This window comes from Spinacia oleracea, chromosome 3, assembly GCF_020520425.1.
Source record: "Spinacia oleracea cultivar Varoflay chromosome 3, BTI_SOV_V1, whole genome shotgun sequence".
Taxonomy (NCBI): domain Eukaryota; kingdom Viridiplantae; phylum Streptophyta; class Magnoliopsida; order Caryophyllales; family Amaranthaceae; genus Spinacia; species Spinacia oleracea.
The window spans coordinates 125837472-125860165 of record NC_079489.1 but is presented as its reverse complement, the minus strand read 5'-3'; the positions used below and the strand labels follow the sequence as shown (position 1 = coordinate 125860165).

Genomic DNA, 22694 nt, shown 5'->3' with positions numbered 1-22694 from the left:
TCTTGGTTTCAGTGGGAGCTAAGATCGTCACAGGCAAGAAATGAATACTCCGGAAACGATGATATTGCCGGAAACGGAAATATGGATCGTATCGGAAATATGAATATTATCCAAGTCGTAGATGTTGCCGGAAACGGAAACATGGTACGTATCGGAAAATATTATTGGAAATGGAAATATTACCAGAATCGGAAATATTACCGGAAACGGAAATATTGTCAGAATCGGAAATATTGCCGGAATCGGAAAATAATTCCGGAAACGGAAATATTAAATATTTGTTCGAAACGGAAATTAATTCCGGAATCGGAAATGTTAAATATTGTTCGTATCGGAAATAGATTCCGGAAATGGAAATTTAATCGGAAGCGTATCGTACGAATTAGCATCGGACGAGGCTTGCCGGACGAAGGCCCAGCACGAAGCCGGGGCCATCGCCCAGCAAGCATGCGCGCCACAAAGCCCAGCCAAGGCAGCGGCCAGGCCTACCGCAAGGCAGGCCCAGCGCGCGCCAAGAGGCCGCGGCTGCGTGGGCCGTGCTGCGCGGGCTGCTGCTCGCACGCGCATGGGCAGCCCTTGTGGCTGCCGTGTGTGTGTGAGTTTGTGCTCATGCGTGATTCCTGAATCTGCAAGAGTCAGTGTATGATTAAATGTCTATTCCTAATTGGATAAATTAATTAAATAGAATTCATGTAGGATTCTAATTCCAATTAATTCGCATCCTACTAGGATTACGATTCCTTTTCCATAACACTATAAATAAAGGCCTAGGGGTCATAATTTATACATAAGTTTCAAAGTATTCAAAAGTGAGTTTTTTGAGAGAAAATTAAAACACATCTTGCTCATAAAAGTGCCGAATTTTCTAAGTACCTTAAGGGCGATTCTAGTTGGTCAATCTTAAGGCGGATCCGGACGTGCTGTGGACTATCTACGGAGGGACGACACTTGGAGTCCTAAAAGACTTGTTCTTGTTCGGTTCGGGCGCAGCTAGGGAAGGCACGCAACAAAGAGTATGCATCTAATTATGCTATATGATTATGTGTAAATAATATGTTTCCTGGGTTAATGGTTGTTTCCGCATGATCTATGTAAATGTCATATGTATCATAACCTAACAGTGGTATCACGAGCCCCTTATTATTTTCATAATCTAAATTGCATAAACATGGTTAAATATTACAAATTTGCAAGAATTAAAAGGGGTGATTAATTTTCGTAATTGTTAATTAATTGCAAATTGCGTTTATTTAATTATATGTACGCAGTTTTTCGGCAGTTTCTTCATTAATCATCCGAATTGAGTGATTTTTGTGTCAATTCCGCATGTAAAAGGCATTCTAAAATTTTGACAAAAATAGTATTTTTCTGCCGAACCCAGAATTCTCAAATTCGAAGCCTAACTATGACTTTTCGAAGGTTTTAGTTTTTCGAATGCAAAATTTCGTAAATTTAAGATGTTAAATTAAATATTTGCGATTCTTGTTGATAAATCTTGAATTTTTGATTGACCTACTGCATATGTTTAACAAGTTTGAATGCCTAGTCTTGTTAATTATGCAATCTAATTTGTAATTATGATTAATTTGTTGAAAATTAGAATAATTTAGAATTAATTTGATTTTCATAATTAATTGTAATTTAATTAGAAACCTATGATTAAAAACCACCATAAAAATTGTAAATTTACGATAAATTTTAAATTTTTATGACCTAGACTTGAATCCATATCAATCGGAAATCAATTGGATAATAAATTTTCGATTTTTCGCCCTAAAATTATGAAATTAATAATATTTATTAATTTGTCATTAATTTTAAATATAAATTTTAAATTTTTATGCGATTCGTTCAAATAACTTGCACGCACGAAGCAATGGACGCTTCGTGTTACCCTTAAGGGGTGTTGTATAATGCGGGCATGCGACGACGAGCAAGGGAGCTCGTCGCCCGTGCGGCACGAATGCAATGAGCAAGGGCGTAGTGCACGAGCACAAGGCAGCAGCCCTGCCTTGTGTCGTGTGCCACGAGCAATGAACGAATGGGCATGGGCGAAGGGCGAGCCAAGGCAGTCGCGTGTGGGCAGCAAGCGAGCTGCGCCACAACGCGCGCTGCCTCGCACAAGTGCGCGCAGCCTCGCGCGCAGCGAGCGCAAGCTCGCGTGCCACGAGCGCTGCGCCCAGCACTGCTCGCGCGCGCAGCGCGCGATGTCGCTCGCCCAGCGAGCGATGTCGCGCACCAGCGAGCGATGGCTCGCGCCAGCGAGCGATGGCTCGCGCGCGCAGCGCGCGATGTCGCTCGCCCAGCGAGCGATGTCGCGCCCCAGCGAGCGATGGCTCGCGCGCACAGCGAGCGAGCCAGCGCGCCCAGCGAGCGATCTCGCGCGCGCACTGCGAGCGATAGCTCGCGTGCGATGGGGCGCTGTGCGGAGGCTTGCGATAGGACAACAGCAGCTATGCGACGAGCGCATGGGCTGCGCGCACATGGCCAGCAATGGCTGTGTGCGTGCGGCCCATGGGCGTGCAACGCGTAGGGTGTTTGCGTTACGATTAGATCGTTTTGAATGTTTAATTTGAAAATTTCAGTTCACGTAATTTTAATTAATTTTAAAATTAATAATTTGAATTAATTTCTTGGATTTTAATTTTGAATATTATAATTATAATAAATGGAATTTATTCTAATTATTTTACTAAAATTAAAATCATGAATTAATTTAAATGCGACTGAAATTAAATTAAATTTTGGATTCAATTGTAAATTTATATGAGCTTTAAATTTTAATTAAATTTGTATGTTTCCGGTTAGACTAGAAATACAATTTTATGTTTAAAATTAGTAAAGCATATGAATTTATTGGTTTGAGTGGGAGCGCTTTTTAGTCATAAACTCTTGATTAGGTCTACAAATCCTTAAGGTTAAAACAACTCGATTAGAATTAATAAGGACTGAATAATTGGTAGATTATTGGTGCCCTTGATTAATTGCTGCAAATGTTTACGTGATGCATAATGTGTTATACTAACCAGCTATGTGGGCCATTCATGATAATGAATGGGTGAATGGTATATATTGTATATGTACTGTTTTGCAGGTTATGAAGTGACTAGTATGGCCCAAATAGGATAGAAAATATGGTCTGCGTACCATTAATTTGAATGTAATTGGTCTAAAGCACCAAAGTTATTTTTCCATTCAAAATGGTCTGCGTACCATCAAATAGTTGTAATTAGTTATAGCTTATCCTATTTGAAGAAAATGGTGCCTCCCACGGAGATTTTCAAGACGGACTTTGAAGTCAAAGCTTCAAGATGAAGTCGGGCCATACTAGATCACAAATATCTTATGCATGTTTTAAGTTATTTATTGTTTTAAATATGTCTTAAAATGCATGAGATCAAAAGCTTGATTATGTTGCATGATTAAGGATTTTAGTTCACTTAAAATCTAACCAACATAGTAAGAGCCTTAAGTTCCAAACTTAAAAATTGATTTAAAAGGTGCCATGCCAAAATATACACTTGCTTGGATATCCTTTACATCAATCTAGTAATAGTTTTCGCTCAGCGAGGTGTTACTTATTGGTCCTAAAGGGGCAAGGTACACAAATAATTGTGAGTACATGTTAGTTTTGGTGAAACTCAACGATATAAGTAAGGAGTCCTTTTATGTCGTGGCAAATTCGATAGGTTTACCTAATAAGTTCTTAGACGTACCTATCAACCAAGAATAGTTTCTAGACTATTAGCAAAAGGCTTTTGCTTACCTAAGATGTTCTAGGATTAAGTCGACAAACTGTGCTTAGTTCTTCAATGATTTTAGGATCTTGGAATCATTTTATTCACACCTGCCGGAACACATAACTTGAATAAAATGCTTAATAAACATTGAATTATGCATGTATGCTAGAATTTAAGTTTATTAAGAGAAACTGTGAATGGTTATTTATTTGTTTATTCTTTTCAATTGTAGTTTTAATATGGCAAACAACAATTCATTCAACATTCGATCAATTCTCGAAAAGGAGAAGTTGAACGGGAAAAACTTCCTTGACTGGCAAAGGAACTTGCAAATAGTTCTTATGCAGGAAGAAAAGGAGTATGTCCTAGATGAGGCGATGCCCGAAGCTCCAGGCGACGGGATCACTCAGGCAGCCCTCAATCGTTGGATTGATGCCAACAAGGATGTGAAATGTCTAATGCTCGCCACTATGAGTGCGGATCTGCAGAAAACGTTCATCAACTCAGATGCTTTCACAATCATCAGTGAGTTGAAGAACATGTTCCAAGATCTGGCTCGAGTCGAAAGATTCGAGACTCATAGGCAAATTCTTGAGACCAAGCTTAAGAAAGGCGAGCCCGTAAGTCCACATGTTCTCAAAATGATTGGACTCATTGAGAATATGAGTCGGCTGGATCAGCAATTTTCTCAGGAAATGGCTATAGACACCATCCTCCATTCTCTTCATAGCGGGTATGATCAGTTCAAACTGAACTACAGTATGAATAGTCTGGACAAAACGCTCACTGAGCTTCACGGTATGCTGAAGACCGCTGAAAAGACGCTCAAAAGTGATAAGCAGGATGTGCTTATGGTGCGTGGGGGCAAGTTCAAGAAATCTGGAAAGAAGAGGAATGCTAAGAAAGGTGGCAACAAGGCCAGCCCAACTAAGCAAACTGGCGCCAAATCTGCAAAGAGGAAGGTCAGTCAACCCACTTCTGAATCCGAATGCTTCTACTGCAAGAAGAAGGGGCATTGGAAGAGAGATTGCTTGAAGCTAAAGGAAGATCAGAAGAACGGAACAGTCGTTCCATCTTCAGGTATTTTCGTTATAGACTGTATACTTGCTAATTCAACTTCTTGGGTATTAGATACAGGTTGTGGCTCACACTTATGTTCCAATCCACAGGGACTAAGAAGAAGTAGAAAGTTAAGCAAGGGTGAAGTCGACCTACGAGTGGGAAATGGAGCACGGATTGCTGCATTAGCCGTAGGAACTTACTATTTGTCGTTGCCCTCCGGGCTAGTTTTGGAACTGGAAGAATGTTTCCATGTTCCAAGTCTTACTAAAAACATCATTTCAGTTTCTTGCTTAGATGCTAAGGGATTTTCCTTTATAATAAAAGACAATAGTTGTTCGTTTTATTTTAAAGAGATGTTTTATGGATCTGCTAGATTAGTCAATGGACTTTATTTATTAGATCACGACAAACAAGTATATAACATAAATACCAAAAAGGCCAAAAAGGATGATTCAGATCTCACCTATCTGTGGCATTATCGATTAGGCCATATAAACTTGAAACGCTTAGAAAGACTTCAAAGGGAAGGAATTCTAGAACCATTTGACTTAGAGGATTATGGTAAATGCGAATCATGTTTACTTGGCAAAATGACAAAGCAACCTTTCTCTAAAGTTGGAGAAAGAGCAAATGAACTATTGGGTTTAATCCATACAGATGTATGTGGACCAATGAGTACAAATGCTAGAGGTGGTTTCAGCTACTTTATCACTTTCACTGATGACTTCAGTAGGTATGGTTATGTCTACCTAATGAAGCATAAGTCTGAATCCTTTGACAAATTCAAGGAATTTCAGAGTGAAGTAGAGAATCAATTAGGCAAGAAGATTAAGGCACTGCGGTCTGATAGAGGCGGTGAATATCTGAGCTATGAATTTGATGACCATCTGAAAGAATGTGGAATTCTATCAGAATTGACTCCTCCTGGAACACCACAATGGAACGGTGTGTCAGAACGGAGGAACAGAACCTTGCTAGACATGGTCAGGTCAATGATGGGTCAGGCCGAACTTCCATTAGAATTTTGGGGACATGCACTAAATACAGCTGCACTCACTATAAATAGAGCTCCGTCTAAAGCTGTCGAAAAGACTCCATACGAATTATGGTTTGGAAATCCTCCAAATGTGTCTTTTCTTAAGATTTGGGGATGTGAAGTATACGTCAAACGATTAATTTCAGACAAACTTCATCCAAAATCTGACAAATGTATCCTTGTGGGCTATCCAAAGGAAACAAAGGGGTATTACTTCTACAATACATCTGAGAACAAAGTGTTTGTTGCTCGAGATGGTGTCTTTTTGGAGAAGGATCACATTTCCAAAATGACAAGTGGGAGAAAAGTAGACCTCGAAGAAATTCGAGTCGAACAACAAACTCTAGAGAATGCTCAAGATGACATTCAGGATGAAATTCAGAGATCTTTAGAAGAATCTGGTGAGAATCATGGTCAATCTAGAAATGTTACCCCGCGTAGATCGCAAAGATATAGATCTCAACCGGAAAGGTACTTAGGTATTTTGACGAACGAGAGCTATGACGTTCTATTACTTGAAAGTGATGAACCTGCGACTTACAAGCAAGCTATGACGAGCCCTAGCTCCAAGCAATGGCAAGAAGCCATGCAATCTGAATTAGACTCCATGTCTGAAAACCAAGTATGGGATTTGGTCGATTTGCCAGATGGCTACCAAGCCATTGGAAGCAAATGGGTTTTCAAACTGAAAAAGGACAAGGATGGGAAACTTGAAGTTTTCAAAGCTAGATTGGTTGCAAAAGGTTACAGGCAAGTCCACGGTGTGGATTACGATGAAACCTTTTCACCAGTTGCAATGCTAAAGTCTATTCGAATAATGTTAGCAATCGCTGCATATTACGATTACGAAATATGGCAGATGGATGTCAAAACTGCTTTCTTAAACGGCGTTTTAACAGAAACTGTGTTTATGACACAGCCTGAAGGTTTTGAGGATCCAAAGAATGCTAAAAAGGTATGCAAGCTAAAGAAATCAATCTACGGATTGAAGCAGGCATCCAGGAGCTGGAATATACGTTTTGATGAAGCAGTCAGTGACTTTGGTTTCATCAAGAACGCGGACGAATCTTGTGTATACAAGAAGGTCAGTGGGAGCAAAATTGCTTTCCTAGTATTATATGTCGACGACATATTGCTTATCGGAAATGACATTCCTATGTTGAACTCTGTCAAGATTTGGCTTGGGAAATGTTTTTCGATGAAGGATCTAGGAGAAGCACAGTACATATTGGGCATCAAGATTTACAGAGATAGATCTAAAAAGATGATTGGACTTAGTCAAAGCACTTATATCAATAAGGTGCTTGATAGGTTCAAGATGGCGGACTCCAAGCAAGGCTACCTACCCATGTCTCATGGAATGACTCTAAGCAAGACTCAGTGCCCAAAAACACTTGATGAGCGTAGACGAATGAATGGGATTCCATATGCATCATTGATTGGTTCAATAATGTATGCTATGATATGTACACGCCCGGATGTTGCGTACGCACTCAGTGCTACGAGCAGATACCAGTCAGACCCAGGAGAGGCGCATTGGACTGCTGCCAAGAACATTCTGAAGTACCTGAAAAGGCACAAAGATGACTTCCTGGTCTATGGTGGAGATGATGAATTAATTGTTAAAGGCTATACGGACGCAAGTTTCCAAACCGACAAAGATGATTTCAGATCACAGTCTGGGTTTGTCTTCTGCCTCAACGGAGGAGCAGTAAGCTGGAAAAGTGCTAAGCAAAGCACCATTGCGGATTCTACAACTGAAGCGGAGTACATTGCTGCACATGAAGCAGCAAAGGAAGCTATATGGCTAAGGAAGTTCATAGGAGAACTTGGTGTAGTCCCCTCCATTAAAGGACCAATAGCCCTGTATTGTGATAATAACGGAGCTATTGCACAGGCAAAAGAGCCTAGACACCACCAGAGAGTCAAGCATGTACTTCGTAGATTTCACCTTCTACGAGAGTTCGTTGAAAGAAAAGAAGTCGAGATAAGCAAAATTGGAACTGATGACAACATATCAGATCCATTAACTAAACCTCTGCCGCAAGCGAAGCACAACTCGCACACTGCAGCTATGGGAATCAAGCATATTGGAGAATGGCTTTGATGTCTCTGTTTAATGTTTTAAAGTTTTAGAGTTTAAATCTTTGTAAAACATTATTGGTTAATCATTCACAATAAATGAAAGAAATTCATTTTTCCATTTAATTTGTGGTTTATTAAATGATGAGTCCCTTCAACTTGACGATATATTCAAGATAGACTGTCAGGACCAGTCCTGTGACTAAGAAATGTCTATCAAGTGAACTTGAATGTCAAAGGTTGAAAATGGTCCCTAATCGGAGTTTTCTATAAAATTGGACGCATAGAAAACGTTAGACGATTAGAATGCAAGATGACTAGTAGTTCTGTTTCTTGAACTATGTGGACATGGCAATGTCATAATCATTTGCATAGATACTTACTTTGGGAAGACTAGTATCGGACAAGACCTATGAAACTTTACTGTAAGAGATGAAAGTCTGTCATAAGTAAATTTCATTAAATTATTAGACACTAAATCCTCAATACCTGAGTGATTTGAGATTACTTGTTTGAGAACTGGTTGCTTTGACGTTGACCAACCGTCGCACCGTAAAAGGAGGCTATAAAGGCAACGCTCAGGTAATCACCTATCAAACGAAGTCTAATCTCAAGATCGCAAGATTGGGATTGTCCTCCCATAAATCGGGATGAGATGCTTAAAAGTTGTACAAGGCCACTCGGAGAGCTAGAAACTGTGAAATGCATGGCCGTGCTCGGATGAATCATAGGCTATGATTATCTGTTTATTTGATCAGTTGAACTCTGAAACCGAGGAACACCTCTGGACATAATAAGGATGACAACTCTTACCTTATGTTCAAGAGCAAGCATCGAGCGACAAAGGAATTAGGAAATGCACACTTGTCCCTAAGGACAAGTGGGAGACTGAAGGAAATAATGCCCTTGGTCCAAGTATGCATTCTATGTTAAGTCTAATAAATGCGGTTCAGTATTAATTAACAAGTTAATAATTCAGTGAGATCAAGTGAGCTGAATGCCTAGCTAGAGGCCGCTTCAGTTCAAGTGGAATTAATGATATTAAATCCACAGCTTACTCTTGACTGAACCCGTAGGGTCACACAAATAGTACGTAAACGGATCAAGTATTTAATGGCATTAAATACTCCATCTATGAATATTCGGAACCGACGGATCTTGGTTTCAGTGGGAGCTAAGATCGTCACAGGCAAGAAATGAATACTCCGGAAACGATGATATTGCCGGAAACGGAAATATGGATCGTATCGGAAATATGAATATTATCCAAGTCGTAGATGTTGCCGGAAACGGAAACATGGTACGTATCGGAAAATATTATTGGAAATGGAAATATTACCAGAATCGGAAATATTACCGGAAACGGAAATATTGTCAGAATCGGAAATATTGCCGGAATCGGAAAATAATTCCGGAAACGGAAATATTAAATATTTGTTCGAAACGGAAATTAATTCCGGAATCGGAAATGTTAAATATTGTTCGTATCGGAAATAGATTCCGGAAATGGAAATTTAATCGGAAGCGTATCGTACGAATTAGCATCGGACGAGGCTTGCCGGACGAAGGCCCAGCACGAAGCCGGGGCCATCGCCCAGCAAGCATGCGCGCCACAAAGCCCAGCCAAGGCAGCGGCCAGGCCTACCGCAAGGCAGGCCCAGCGCGCGCCAAGAGGCCGCGGCTGCGTGGGCCGTGCTGCGCGGGCTGCTGCTCGCACGCGCATGGGCAGCCCTTGTGGCTGCCTTGTGTGTGTGAGTTTGTGCTCATGCGTGATTCCTGAATCTGCAAGAGTCAGTGTATGATTAAATGTCTATTCCTAATTGGATAAATTAATTAAATAGAATTCATGTAGGATTCTAATTCCAATTAATTCGCATCCTACTAGGATTACGATTCCTTTTCCATAACACTATAAATAAAGGCCTAGGGGTCATAATTTATACATAAGTTTCAAAGTATTCAAAAGTGAGTTTTTTGAGAGAAAATTAAAACACATCTTGCTCATAAAAGTGCCGAATTTTCTAAGTACCTTAAGGGCGATTCTAGTTGGTCAATCTTAAGGCGGATCCGGACGTGCTGTGGACTATCTACGGAGGGACGACACTTGGAGTCCTAAAAGACTTGTTCTTGTTCGGTTCGGGCGCAGCTAGGGAAGGCACGCAACAAAGAGTATGCATCTAATTATGCTATATGATTATGTGTAAATAATATGTTTCCTGGGTTAATGGTTGTTTCCGCATGATCTATGTAAATGTCATATGTATCATAACCTAACAAATCCTACATGAATTCTATTTAATTAATTTATCCAATTAGGAATAGACATTTAATCATACACTGACTCTTGCAGATTCAGGAATCACGCATGAGCACAAACTCACACACACACGGCAGCCACAAGGGCTGCCCATGCGCGTGCGAGCAGCAGCCCGCGCAGCACGGCCCACGCAGCCGTGGCCCTTGGCGCGCGCTGGGCCTGCCTTGCGGTAGGCCTGGGCGCTGCCTTGGCTGGGCTTGTGGCGCGCATGCTTGCTGGGCGATGGCCCCGGCTTCGTGCTGGGCCTTCGTCCGGCAAGCCTCGTCCGATGCTAATTCGTACGATACGCTTCCGATTAAATTTCCATTTCCGGAATCTATTTCCGATACGAACAATATTTAATATTTCCGATTCCGGAATTAATTTCCGTTTCGAACAAATATTTAATATTTCCGTTTCCGGAATTATTTTCCGATTCCGGCAATATTTCCGATTCTGACAATATTTCCGTTTCCGGCAATATTTCCGATTCTGGTAATATTTCCATTTCCAATAATATTTTCCGATACGTACCATGTTTCCGTTTCTGGCAACATCTACGACTTGGATAATATTCATATTTCCGATACGATCCATATTTCCGTTTCCGGCAATATCATCGTTTCCGGAGTATTCATTTCTTGCCTGTGACGATCTTAGCTCCCACTGAAACCAAGATCCGTCGGTTCCGAATATTCATAGATGGAGTATTTAATGCCATTAAATACTTGATCCGTTTACGTACTATTTGTGTGACCCTACGGGTTCAGTCAAGAGTAAGCTGTGGATTAATATCATTAATTCCACTTGAACTGAAGCGGCCTCTAGCTAGGCATTCAGCTCACTTGATCTCACTGAATTATTAACTTGTTAATTAATACTGAACCGCATTTATTAGACTTAACATAGAATGCATACTTGGACCAAGGGCATTATTTCCTTCATCTTCCACATATCTATGAACTGCTTGGATAGGTAAATCCAAACAAAGCATCACTAGCAACCTATACAGTTGAAGTAAAAGTGATTGTTGCCTAAGAAGCAATAAAACAGGGTTGTTTAAAGTTCTTCACTGAACTTGGGTAGATCACCTATCTGCTGGCTTGATGGTTCTTCATTGAAAAATGCGTAGAACCACTCTTGAAGCAAGAAAAACGTCTGCTAACTTGATGGTTCTTCATTGCAAAATGAGTAAAACCACCATCGAAGTAAGAAAGACTAGATCGCATAATAAACAAACTCAAAAGATCTTATTCATCATATCTCGAAGAACATTCGATGAAAAAGGATATTAAGATTGGCAAAGAATGATAACTAAACCTATGCAACAAGTGAGAAGCAACACTCACATTGTCGCACTGGAAATCAAGCATAGCTTTGAATTCCACGAATTGTTTTAGAAGATGGGTTTGAGGCCCATGGTTATAAAACATTGGGGTTGAACATTTATCATATATGAAATGTATTTTCATATTCCATTTAATCTTGGTTTAGTATTAAATGATGAGTCCCTTCAAATTTGACGATATATTCAAGATAGACTGTCAGGACCAGTCCTGTGACTAAGAAATGTCTATCAAGTGAACTTGAAAGTCAAAGGTTGAAAATGGTCCCTAGTCGGAGTTTTCTATAAAATTGGACGCATAGAAAACGTTAGACGACTAGAATGCAAGATGACTAGTAGTTCGGTTTCTTGAACTATGTGGACATGGCAATGTCATAATCATTTGCATAGATACTTACTTTGGGAAGACTAGTATCGGACAAGACCTATGAAACTTTACTGTAAGAGATGAAAGTCTGTCATAAGTAAATTTCATTAAATTATTAGACACTAAATCCTCAATACCTGAGTGATTTGAGATTACTTGTTTGAGAACTGGTTGCTTTGACGTTGACCAACCGTCGCACCGTAAAAGGAGGCTATAAAGGCAACGCTCAGGTAATCACCTATCAAACGAAGTCTAATCTCAAGATCGCAAGATTGGGATTGTCCTCCCATAAATCGGGATGAGATGCTTAAAAGTTGTACAAGGCCACTCGGAGAGCTAGAAACTGTGAAATGCATGGCCGTGCTCGGATGAATCATAGGCTATGATTATCTGTTTATTTGATCAGTTGAACTCTGAAACCGAGGAACACCTCTGGACGTAATAAGGATGACAACTCTTACCTTATGTTCAAGAGCAAGCATCGAGCGACAAAGGAATTAGGAAATGCACACTTGTCCCTAAGGACAAGTGGGAGACTGAAGGAAATAATGCCCTTGGTCCAAGTATGCATTCTATGTTAAGTCTAATAAATGCGGTTCAGTATTAATTAACAAGTTAATAATTCAGTGAGATCAAGTGAGCTGAATGCCTAGCTAGAGGCCGCTTCAGTTCAAGTGGAATTAATGATATTAATCCACAGCTTACTCTTGACTGAACCCGTAGGGTCACACAAATAGTACGTAAACGGATCAAGTATTTAATGGCATTAAATACTCCATCTATGAATATTCGGAACCGACGGATCTTGGTTTCAGTGGGAGCTAAGATCGTCACAGGCAAGAAATGAATACTCCGGAAACGATGATATTGCCGGAAACGGAAATATGGATCGTATCGGAAATATAAATATTATCCAAGTCGTAGATGTTGCCGGAAACGGAAACATGGTACGTATCGGAAAATATTATCGGAAACGGAAATATTGTCAGAATCGGAAATATTACCGGAATCGGAAAACAATTCCGGAAACGGAAATATTAAATATTTGTTCGAAACGGAAATTAATTCCGGAATCGGAAATATTAAATATTGTTCGTATCGGAAATGAATTCCGGAATCGGAAAATTTAATCGGAAGCGCATCGTACGAATAAGCATCGGACGAGGCCTGCCGGACGAGGCCCAGCACGAAGCCAGGCCATCGCCCAGCAAGCCAAGCGCGCCGCACAAACAGCCACGCCAGGCCCAGCGCAAGGCCAGGCCCAGCAGGCTGCGCAGCGCGCACAGCGCGCACAGCACGCGCAGCGCGCAGCGCACGCGGGCGCTGCGTGGGCTGCTGCTCGCGCGCACGCATGGGGGCCCATCGTGGCTGCCGTGCGTGTGTGTGCAAGTGTTTGTGTTCGTGCACGTTTCCTAAAACATGCAGAGTTCGGTTAATGATTAAATTCCTAATTCTATTTGATAAATTAATTAAATTAGAGTTCTTGTAGGATTCTAGGTTTAATTAATTTGTATCTGAATAGGATTTCGATTCCCTTTCCATACCCCTATAAATATGAGGCTAGGGCTCACAATTTATAAGAAGTTTTAAAAGTATTCAAAAGTGAGTTTTTTGAGAGAAAATTAAAACACACATCTTGCTCATAAAAGTGCCGAAATTTTCTAGTACCTTAAGGGCGATTCTAGTTGGTCAATCTTAAGGCGGATCCGGACGTGCTGTGGACTATCTACGGAGGGACGACACTTGGAGTCCTAAAGACTTGTTCTTGTTCGGTTCGGGCGCAGCTAGGGAGGGCACGCAACAAAGAGTATGCATCTAAATTATGCTATATGATTATGTGTAAATAATATGTTGTCCTGGGTTAATGGTTGTTTCCGCATGATCTATGTAATGTCATATGTATCATAACCTAACACAATTCAACTCATTCTCGAGTTGCAATGACTAAATCTTTGATCGTTTACGATTCTTTCAAGATTGATCATTTCTTTTCAACCATTATTTCAATGTCGAATAATTGACGGGATTAGGAGAGGCCATACTCTATTTGAAAAGTTTTGAGTTGACGGAGTTTAGACCTAAAAGAACAGAAAAATGACCAGATTTACGACAATTGTAGCAACTTATTTGCCTCTTCATTACTCCTAATTAAAACAGAACGGTAAGACAAACATATTCATTCAATGATTCCAACGATATTACATTTCCATCCATCAATTAAACGCAATCAATTCAACCATCGTTACACTAAATCATTCAATCATACCATCCTACATTCGGATCACTGACGACACCCTTAATTCAAAAACTACTTGAATAAAATCACAACACCAAATACAATAATTACAAACATTAGGCAAGCCACGAATAACAAACTTTGATCTGCTCCTCCGTTAAGAATGTTCTTTTCCGGACCATTCATGATCCAACTTTTCGGGTAGCTCAACTCATCAAGCTTTTTTTTCATGTCATTCATCTCAATTTGCATCAATCTTTTCTCCAACAACAGACTCCTTATGACATCCCTCTGCCAGAAAGTGCTTTCCAAATCAGTTCACCAAAAATACGAGCATCTCCGTGTATCGGTTTCTCGATCATAGAATTTGCAACCAATGAATTTTCGACCCGGATTTTCGTGGGTCCAAGAAGTCAGCCTTCCACAGGAGCTCCGCAATAACAATACTCTTGTGGACCATCAACCTGCAACAATCAATTGAGTTAAATTCCCCAAATTGCAAAGCCCCCCAAATTCAACAATTTAAGAACCCTAATTTCAATTAACCTGTTTAATCACGCGAACCATGTTGATTTTTGGGGGAAAGCGCCGAAATTGGATTGTTGATGAATTGTACTTGATAATTTGGAAGAGGAATTCGCGAATTTTTGAGAATTTTTGAGAATTTTTTGAGGGTGGAGTGTATCCATGGAGGTTCTGGTTAAAAGGAAGAAGAAGAAAGAAAAAGAGGAGGGAAAATGAATATGGCCGTTGGATGTGGGCCCCACAGACGGAATTTTTGACAGACGTTTGTATTTGGTGGTGAATTCTAAAACTTTGAACATAAAAGGTGGTTTTTTTAAAAAAACATATAAGGTGGTTTTTTCAAAAAGTTGAACTTTAAAAGGTGGTTTTATCCAAAAAATCCTTTATTTTATGTAATATGATAAATAAAAGATATTAAGAAAGGATTATAATGTTGTTTACACAAATTTTTTAGTTTAGGTAAATAAGATAGAAAATAATGTAACAAAGTATTTTTATTGATACTTGAATGTTTGGGTACAATCTCTATATTTGATAGTTTACAAGAAATAAACTAAGTCTTCTGATTCTGTTCCGCAGCCGAGGATGACACGTGTGTGACACCTGTATTTGAGTGTAGGATGACAGTCGTCTGATGACGTCAACCTGGGTTTGAGTGTAGGGTGACGTTTGTCGACGTCGACCTGAATTCAAAGGTTTTGTTTGAGTGCACTCGAACGAGAGCTTATAAAGCTTTAGTATCGTTCAAACGCGTTTGAGTGTATCTGAACAGTCGGCTCGAATTTGATGTGCTTGTTGACTATTTTTCAGAGAGAATTCCAAGAGAATTATATGAGCTCCTGAGAATAATGAATTTCTGATCTCCGCTACTGAAGTAGAAGAGTAGTATTTATAGGAGATGGAGACTCCTTTACTGGACTTGATATGTTTGTGCTCGGGCCCATTTTGTGACTTGAGAGTCTTTAACCTGGTCCACTTGATTTGTTTATTTTGGGCTAACAATACGAACTACCCCAAATGTTTATGACCCAAATTGTATTCGATTGATTCGGGTAATTAATTTAGGTGGGCTTAAATAATTAATATGGATTATAATACGATTTCGGTTCAAATTAATTAATTTAATTTAACTGTAATACACTAACAAATTTTCAGTGCCTACAAAAATTGGCCCCTCGAGACCATGTCACAGACATGACTTGAAGTGTTTAAGTGCGACGAGATCTCGAACCACTTGGGTTTGACTTTACGTTCTCTAATCTGATTTTGCTTAGATAATGTGCATATATCTTTTACAATGGATTTTGTACGCACAATCTATATTAGGAATTATAGTGTAGATATAATTCCAGTGTTTATATTATGTAAAGTTTCCTAATGTTATTAGGTTTAAGAGTTATGTGGTATTAGCTAGGGTTGTGTACATGATAGTATACATATGTTATATCAATATACGAAAAGGCTAAGCCGTTTTCTCCTAATCTTCTCTGAGTTTAACATGGTATCAGAGCCAGGTCCACAGCTGATACCTTACTGTACTGTATTCTGGGCCAACTGAACGGGATCCATGTGAGGAGGAGTGATAAAGACACTATGACCGTACCCATGAAACATCACATGTGACCCATATTGAAAAAGGGACCTCACACGTGAGGGGAAGTGTTAAGATCTGACCAACGAAACATCACGTGTGAAAATCCCACATTGATAAAAAAGAAGAGAGTTAAACACTTAATAAGGCCAAGAGGCTACTCCCCTTATTGCCATATGGTTTTAAGGTGGAACCTCCTTTGAACTTGTTACGTGGACTCTCTCTCTTTGTGACGGGCGTGGCTCAGGCCCGTATTTAACAATCTAACACACATTATCTAACAGAGGCAACTACGTGATTGTCAAGATTAATTCAGTCAATCATGTAAATACTATTCCAGTGCTACCACCGCAACTAGAGTACTCTCCTTACTACTTTCAAGTAATAATATCCGAGTCTCCGAGAACTTCGAAAAGAATTACGCACCATATACAGTTTCAATACAACCTTGCACTCCAAGAAAACTAATCATATTAGGACTCTTATTTAGAACCCCCTAAAATTATATGGCTATCAAACCCTATAAAAGAAAGAAGACTACATCCTTTTGACATAGAAGACACACGGCGTAATAATCAATTATCAATATTTTACGAGCAAAGGAGTACTCCGTAAGTCCTTAGTAGTTTTACAACCAACTTCATCATCTTCCTTATTTCGTCTAGTACTACTCCTTTGTGTATGTACACTTTAATGGCTTCTTTATTTTAGCCATAAGATCATCAGATCACCGGCTAGTGGATTAATGATTTTTGTTTTTTTTTGTTTGTTTTTTTTTGTTGTTTTTTTTTTGTTGTTGTATGTGTATATTTTGGAATGTCCTGCAGGTGAAGTGCATAACAATGATACCGTCACGATTGGTCACCAGGCCATTCCGGATGAACCTATCGGGGATGTTAATTCACCTGGTTTGTCCGGTGAATTTAGCCCATCTTTTATGACGGTCCCTTTTTGAGTTTATGAGGAGACAAATGGCGATGATACTGTCACGATAGGTTACCAGGCCGTTCCGGATGAACCTATCGGGGATGTTAAGTCACTTGACTTGTTCGGTGAACTTGACATCTTATGTATGACAGTCCTTTTCTTTGTGTTTGCGAGGAGATAACGACGATGATACTGTCACGATAGGTCACCAGGCTGTTCCGGATGAACCTATCGGGGATGTTAAATCACTTGGCTTGTCCGGTGAACTTAGCATCTTTTATGACGGTCCCCTTTTGAGTTTATGAGGAGATAAACGACGATGATACTGTTACGATAGGTCACCAGGCCGTTCCGGATGATCCTATCGGGGATGTTAAGTCACTTGACTTGTTCGGTGAACTTGACATCTTATGTATGACAGTCCTTTTCTTTGTGTTTGCGAGGAGATAACGACGATGATACTGTCACGATAGGTCACCAGGCCGTCCCAGATGAACCTATTTAGGATGTAAAGTCACTTGGCTTGTTCGGTGAACTTAACATCTTTTACGGTGGTGCCCTTTTTTGTCGTAGATGTCACATGAGTGCTTGGCTCCTCCTCTTCCTTTGATGTATGTCGCTTAACTCTTCATTTTGTTTCCTACTTTTGCCTATTTTATTTTTCATGATTATTGCAAAGGGCATATTTTTTTTACTGCTCGGGCATGTTTTGTTCAATTATTTCGCCGTTCACAGTTTAGACTCTTGCGGGCCAGGAGCGTAGTAATGATTATGATTTTTTTTTTTGGGGTGGCTGCACTTGAATAATTTTTTTTCTTGCGGGCCAGGAGCGTAGTAATGATTATGATTTTTTTTCTTGGTGTGGCGGGCCAGGAGCGTAGTTTTTTTTTTAAATTTTTTTTAAATTTTTTTTTCGAGCGAGCAGTTTATCGTCTTACTTTGGAGTTTACAAAGATTTCGCTTTTCATGAGTAATACCGCTTCAGAAACTTGCCGTTGATAGGCCCTACTCGCAATCCTTATGCGTCAACAATTTTGTACGCCCCGTTAGTGTATACCTCTTGTACGACATATGGACCATCCCATTTTGAAGTGAATTTACTTCCAGTCTTACGAGAAGTAATGATAGGTCGTCTCACTGCTAGGACTATGTCCCCTACTTGAAAAGAGCGAGGTCGAACTTTCTTGTTGAATGCGCGTGACAGACGAGCCTGGTAGCATTCTGATTTCTGTTGTGCTCGAAGTCTTTTCTCGTCAAGTGCCTCTAATTCTGCTAGACGAAGTTTGTCGTTTTCATCATTAGTCAACCCCTCTTGAATAGCTACTCGCCACGACGGGATTTGAAGTTCCAAAGGCAAAATAGCTTCGACACCATACACCAAAGCATATGGGGTTGACCGTGTTGCTGTTTTGTATGACGTCCTGTAAGCCCAAAGAGCTTCCCCTATCCTTTCATGCCAATCACGCTTCGATTTGGAAACAACTTTGCTCAACAATTTGCAAAGTGTTTTGTTGAAAGCTTCAGCCAGACCATTTGCAGGAGCGTTGTACATGGACGACTTGTGCTGCGTGAATTTAAACTTCTCACAAAGACTTGTCATCAGTGTGTTGAAAAACGGTTTGCCATTGTCAGTTATGATCCGTCGAGGTATACCGTACCTGTAAATGATGTGAGCACGAATGAAATCGACGACATTTTCTTTCTTGACCTCGCGAAGAGGAATGGCCTCCGCCCACTTAGAGAAATAATCAGTTGCTGCTAAGATGTCTGCTTGACTTGCAGATGACTTTGGTGTAATTGGACCAACCACGTCAAGTCCCCATGCTTCAAAAGGCCAAGATGAGACCGTAGGGTGCAATGGTTCTGGAGGTTGGTGGATGAAATTAGCATGAAACTGACAAGCTTCACATTTCTTCGCATAGTCCATGCTGTCTTGCACCATTGTTGGCCAATAAAAGCCCATTATTTTAAGGCAATCATACAACTTAGGACCTGATTGATGTGCGACACAAATTCCAGCGTGAGCCTTTTCGATGGCTTTCATTATTTCTTCGTCTCCGATGCATCTCGGCCATGAGTCATTGAAAGATCGTCGAAATAAAGTTCCATTAAAAAGTATAAATCGAGGGGCTCGACGACGAATCTCCATTCTATGCCTTGGATCACTAGGCAATTTTTTATGACTTAGATAGTCGATAATTAGTTGACGCCAATCTTCCTGGTCAGTTTGATGAACATTGATCATGTCGACTTCCTCAACTTCTTCATCTTCAACTTCGTCTATGTCAGGCGCAACGACCCAACGGTTGCAAACCGGTACAGATATGGTTTCTTCTGCCCCCAATGCCATGGTGGCTGCGAGCCCTACAAGTGCGTCAGCCATTTTGTTGGCACTCATTGGAACATGATTTAACTTAACAGTGTCAAGCTTCTCAAGCAATTTTGTTGCATATCTGTGATGAGGAATTAAATCCTCTTTCTTGACTTCATATTCTCCTAAGAGTTGGCTTATCACGAGTTTTGAATCTCCGTAAATATCCAAGTCCTTTAGTCCTAGTTCCACGGCCATTTGGAGGCCTAAGATGAGGGCTTGGTATTCGGCCATATTATTTGAGCATAACTGAGTTAACACAAACGAGTAAGTCAGAACATGCTTTTCTGGAGACAAAAAGACAACTCCAGCTCCAGCGCCATCTTGACGAGCAGCCCTGTCAAAATACATTTCCCAAGGTGGGAGTACGTCAATGTAGAACACATCCTCCCCAGGCAAATCAACAGAAAGCTCCCAGTCAGGTGGCACTGGATGATCTGCAAAGAAATCTGCTATTGCTTGACCTTTCACAGATTTTTGCGACACGTACACAATGTCATACTGTTTTATGAGTACAACCCATTTAGCAAGTCGTCCTGAGAGAACTGGTCTTGAAAGGATATACTTGATTGGGTCAGCTTTTGAGATGACATGGACTGTATGAGCCTGCATGTAATGCTTTAACTTTTGGATGGCAAAAACCAAAGCAAGACAAAAAAATTTAATGGGTGAGTAGTTCAATTCAGCACCCACCAACACCCGACTCAGGTAGTACAGAGCCGTCTCTTTGCGATCCTCTATTTCTTGAGCACACATTGCCCCCAAGGAACGCTCTTGTGCAACAATGTAAAGGATAAGAGGCTTTCCTTTGACTGGTGCCCCCAACACTGGTGGAGAAGACAAGTACTTTTTTATACTTTCAAATGCCCTTCGACACGATTCATCCCAATTAAACGGAGTATCTTTTTTCATGAGATGGCTAAATGGGTGACATCTTCCAGCAAGGTTGGAGATGAACCTTCGAATGTATGCCAATCGCCCTTGAAGGCCACAAAGTTCTTTAAGGTTTCGAGGTTCGAGCATCTCTTGGATTGCCTTAATCTTTGTCTGATCAATTTCGATACCCCTATACTTGACAACAAAACCTAGAAATTTTCCAGATGTGACTTCAAACGCGCATTTAAGGGGATTCATTCTTAGTTGATATTTACGTAATCTTTCCAAGAATTTGCGGAGGTCATACAAATGACTCTCCCTCTTTTTGGACTTGACTACTAAGTCGTCAACGTAGAATTCCACTATCTTGTGCATCATGTCTTCAAAAATTTTCTGCATCGCACGTTGATATATGGCTCATGCGTTCATTAATCCAAAGGGCATGACTTTATAGCACAATATCCCTTTTGGTGTGCGAAACGCTATGGCTTCTTGATCTGGGCGCCATACGGATTTGATTATAGGCAGCTGTACAATCTAGGGGTGAAATTTTGGTAGAAAAAAACCGAACCGAACCTTATAAGAAATTCGGTTCGGTCTTTTTTTCTACGGTTCGGTTTGGACTGAGATTTTAAAAAAAATTGGTTTTATGGTTTGGATTGGTTTGAAAAACCTAAAACCGAATAAACCGAATAAAACCGAACAAACCGAACTTCAGAATTTTTTAACCCTAATACCTACTGGCGTACTCAAATAATAGGCCCAAGAAATAAAGCCCAAATAAAAGAGAAACCTCAGCGAGACATTTAAGCATTTAGCCGGTTATTTCACCCCTACCCTCAATCCCTCATTAAGTGCATTCACAAAAACCCTAAAACTAACAGTGTTGAGGAGCGGCTCCTCTGGCTCTCCTCTGAATCTCTGATCCTATCCTTCTTCTCGAGTCCTCTAATCCTCTCTGAGTCTCTGAGTCTCTGCTAGCTGTTACTCTTCTCGGCACAGCGTCTCCTCATCAGTCGTCACTGCTTCTTCTCCGGTTGCTTTTGCTTCTCATCTTATTCTTCACGGAATCACGACTCCCTCTCCGGTTGTTTTTCCGGCTTAAAACGAATATCATTCGGCCCAAAGACAGACCTAAAAATAGGCCCATGAAAATTTAGGTTTAACGGTTTGGTTTGGATTGGGAATTAAAAATTCGATTTGGTTTGGTTTGGATTGAAAGCTTATTTGGTTTGGTTATGGTTTCAAAAATTGAAAACCGAATTAATTCGGTTTGGGCCTTAATCCAAACCGTACAAAGAACTTTCACCCCTAGTACAATCCATGAAAGACAAGGCTTCATGACCAATCGTAGCATCTATCATGATTTCTCTGACTGGTAGCGGAAAATCGTCTTTCGAACATGCTTCGTTCAAGTCGCGGAAGTCCACACAAACCCGTAGTTGTCCGTTTATATTCCTCACAGGGACTACATTTGCTATCCATGTAGGATATTTGACTTCACGAATAAAGTCTGCACCTATGAGTTTGTTTACCTCAGATTCAATTTCAGGGATCAACCCCGGTCTAAAACGTCTTTGAGATTGTTTCTTTGGACTAACACCCTTTTTTATCGCCAAGCGATGGACAACGATTCTCGGGTCGAGACCGAGAATTTCTTTATAGCTCCACGCAAATTCATTTTTAAATTCTGAGAGTAATTCAGCATACTCATGTTCTTCCTCTTAAGTGTGAAGAGAGCTAATATACACAGGACGTGGTTCTTCAAGAGTTCCAAGGTTTAACTCTTTTAGTTTGTCCACAGTCGTTTTCCCCCATCTTCAAGTATTCTAGGAGCCACGTCAGTCTCTATTTCATCATCCGAATTCGAGACTTCTTGCGCTGTCACATGATTCGAGGAAACAAACTTTTGGTCGTCCTCCGCAACATTTTCAGATGACTTCTTTTGATTGGTAAACACCACAGTACGAACCCTTGCTTTTAGGTGTTGTTGTTCAGTGATGTCTATGTCTTGAGTGCGTTTCATGCGAGAGGGAACAACACTTCTCGCATCATCAATTCCCCTTGCAACATCATTTCTTTTCCTGATGCGACTAAGTGCTGATTGTCTTGGTTGGTCGTCAAGCGTGGATGACGTGCCGACACGACTGAAGACAGATCCTTTCCTCTTTGGCCAAGGACTTGATGATATTTTCCTCACATTCCCATGTTAGGTTATGATACATATGACAATTCATAAA

The 22694-nt window shown here is 40.4% G+C and overlaps 1 protein-coding gene across 1 annotated transcript; it reads right to left on the bottom strand.

The window, feature by feature from the left end:
• Positions 1 to 18225: 18225 nt before the first annotated feature.
• LOC110793241 (uncharacterized) lies at positions 18226 to 20853 on the bottom strand. The gene has a single exon (XM_021998094.1). The coding sequence runs from the start codon at positions 20851 to 20853 to the stop codon at positions 18226 to 18228; it is 2628 nt and encodes an 875-aa protein (XP_021853786.1).
• Between the last annotated feature and the right edge of the window lie 1841 nt (positions 20854 to 22694).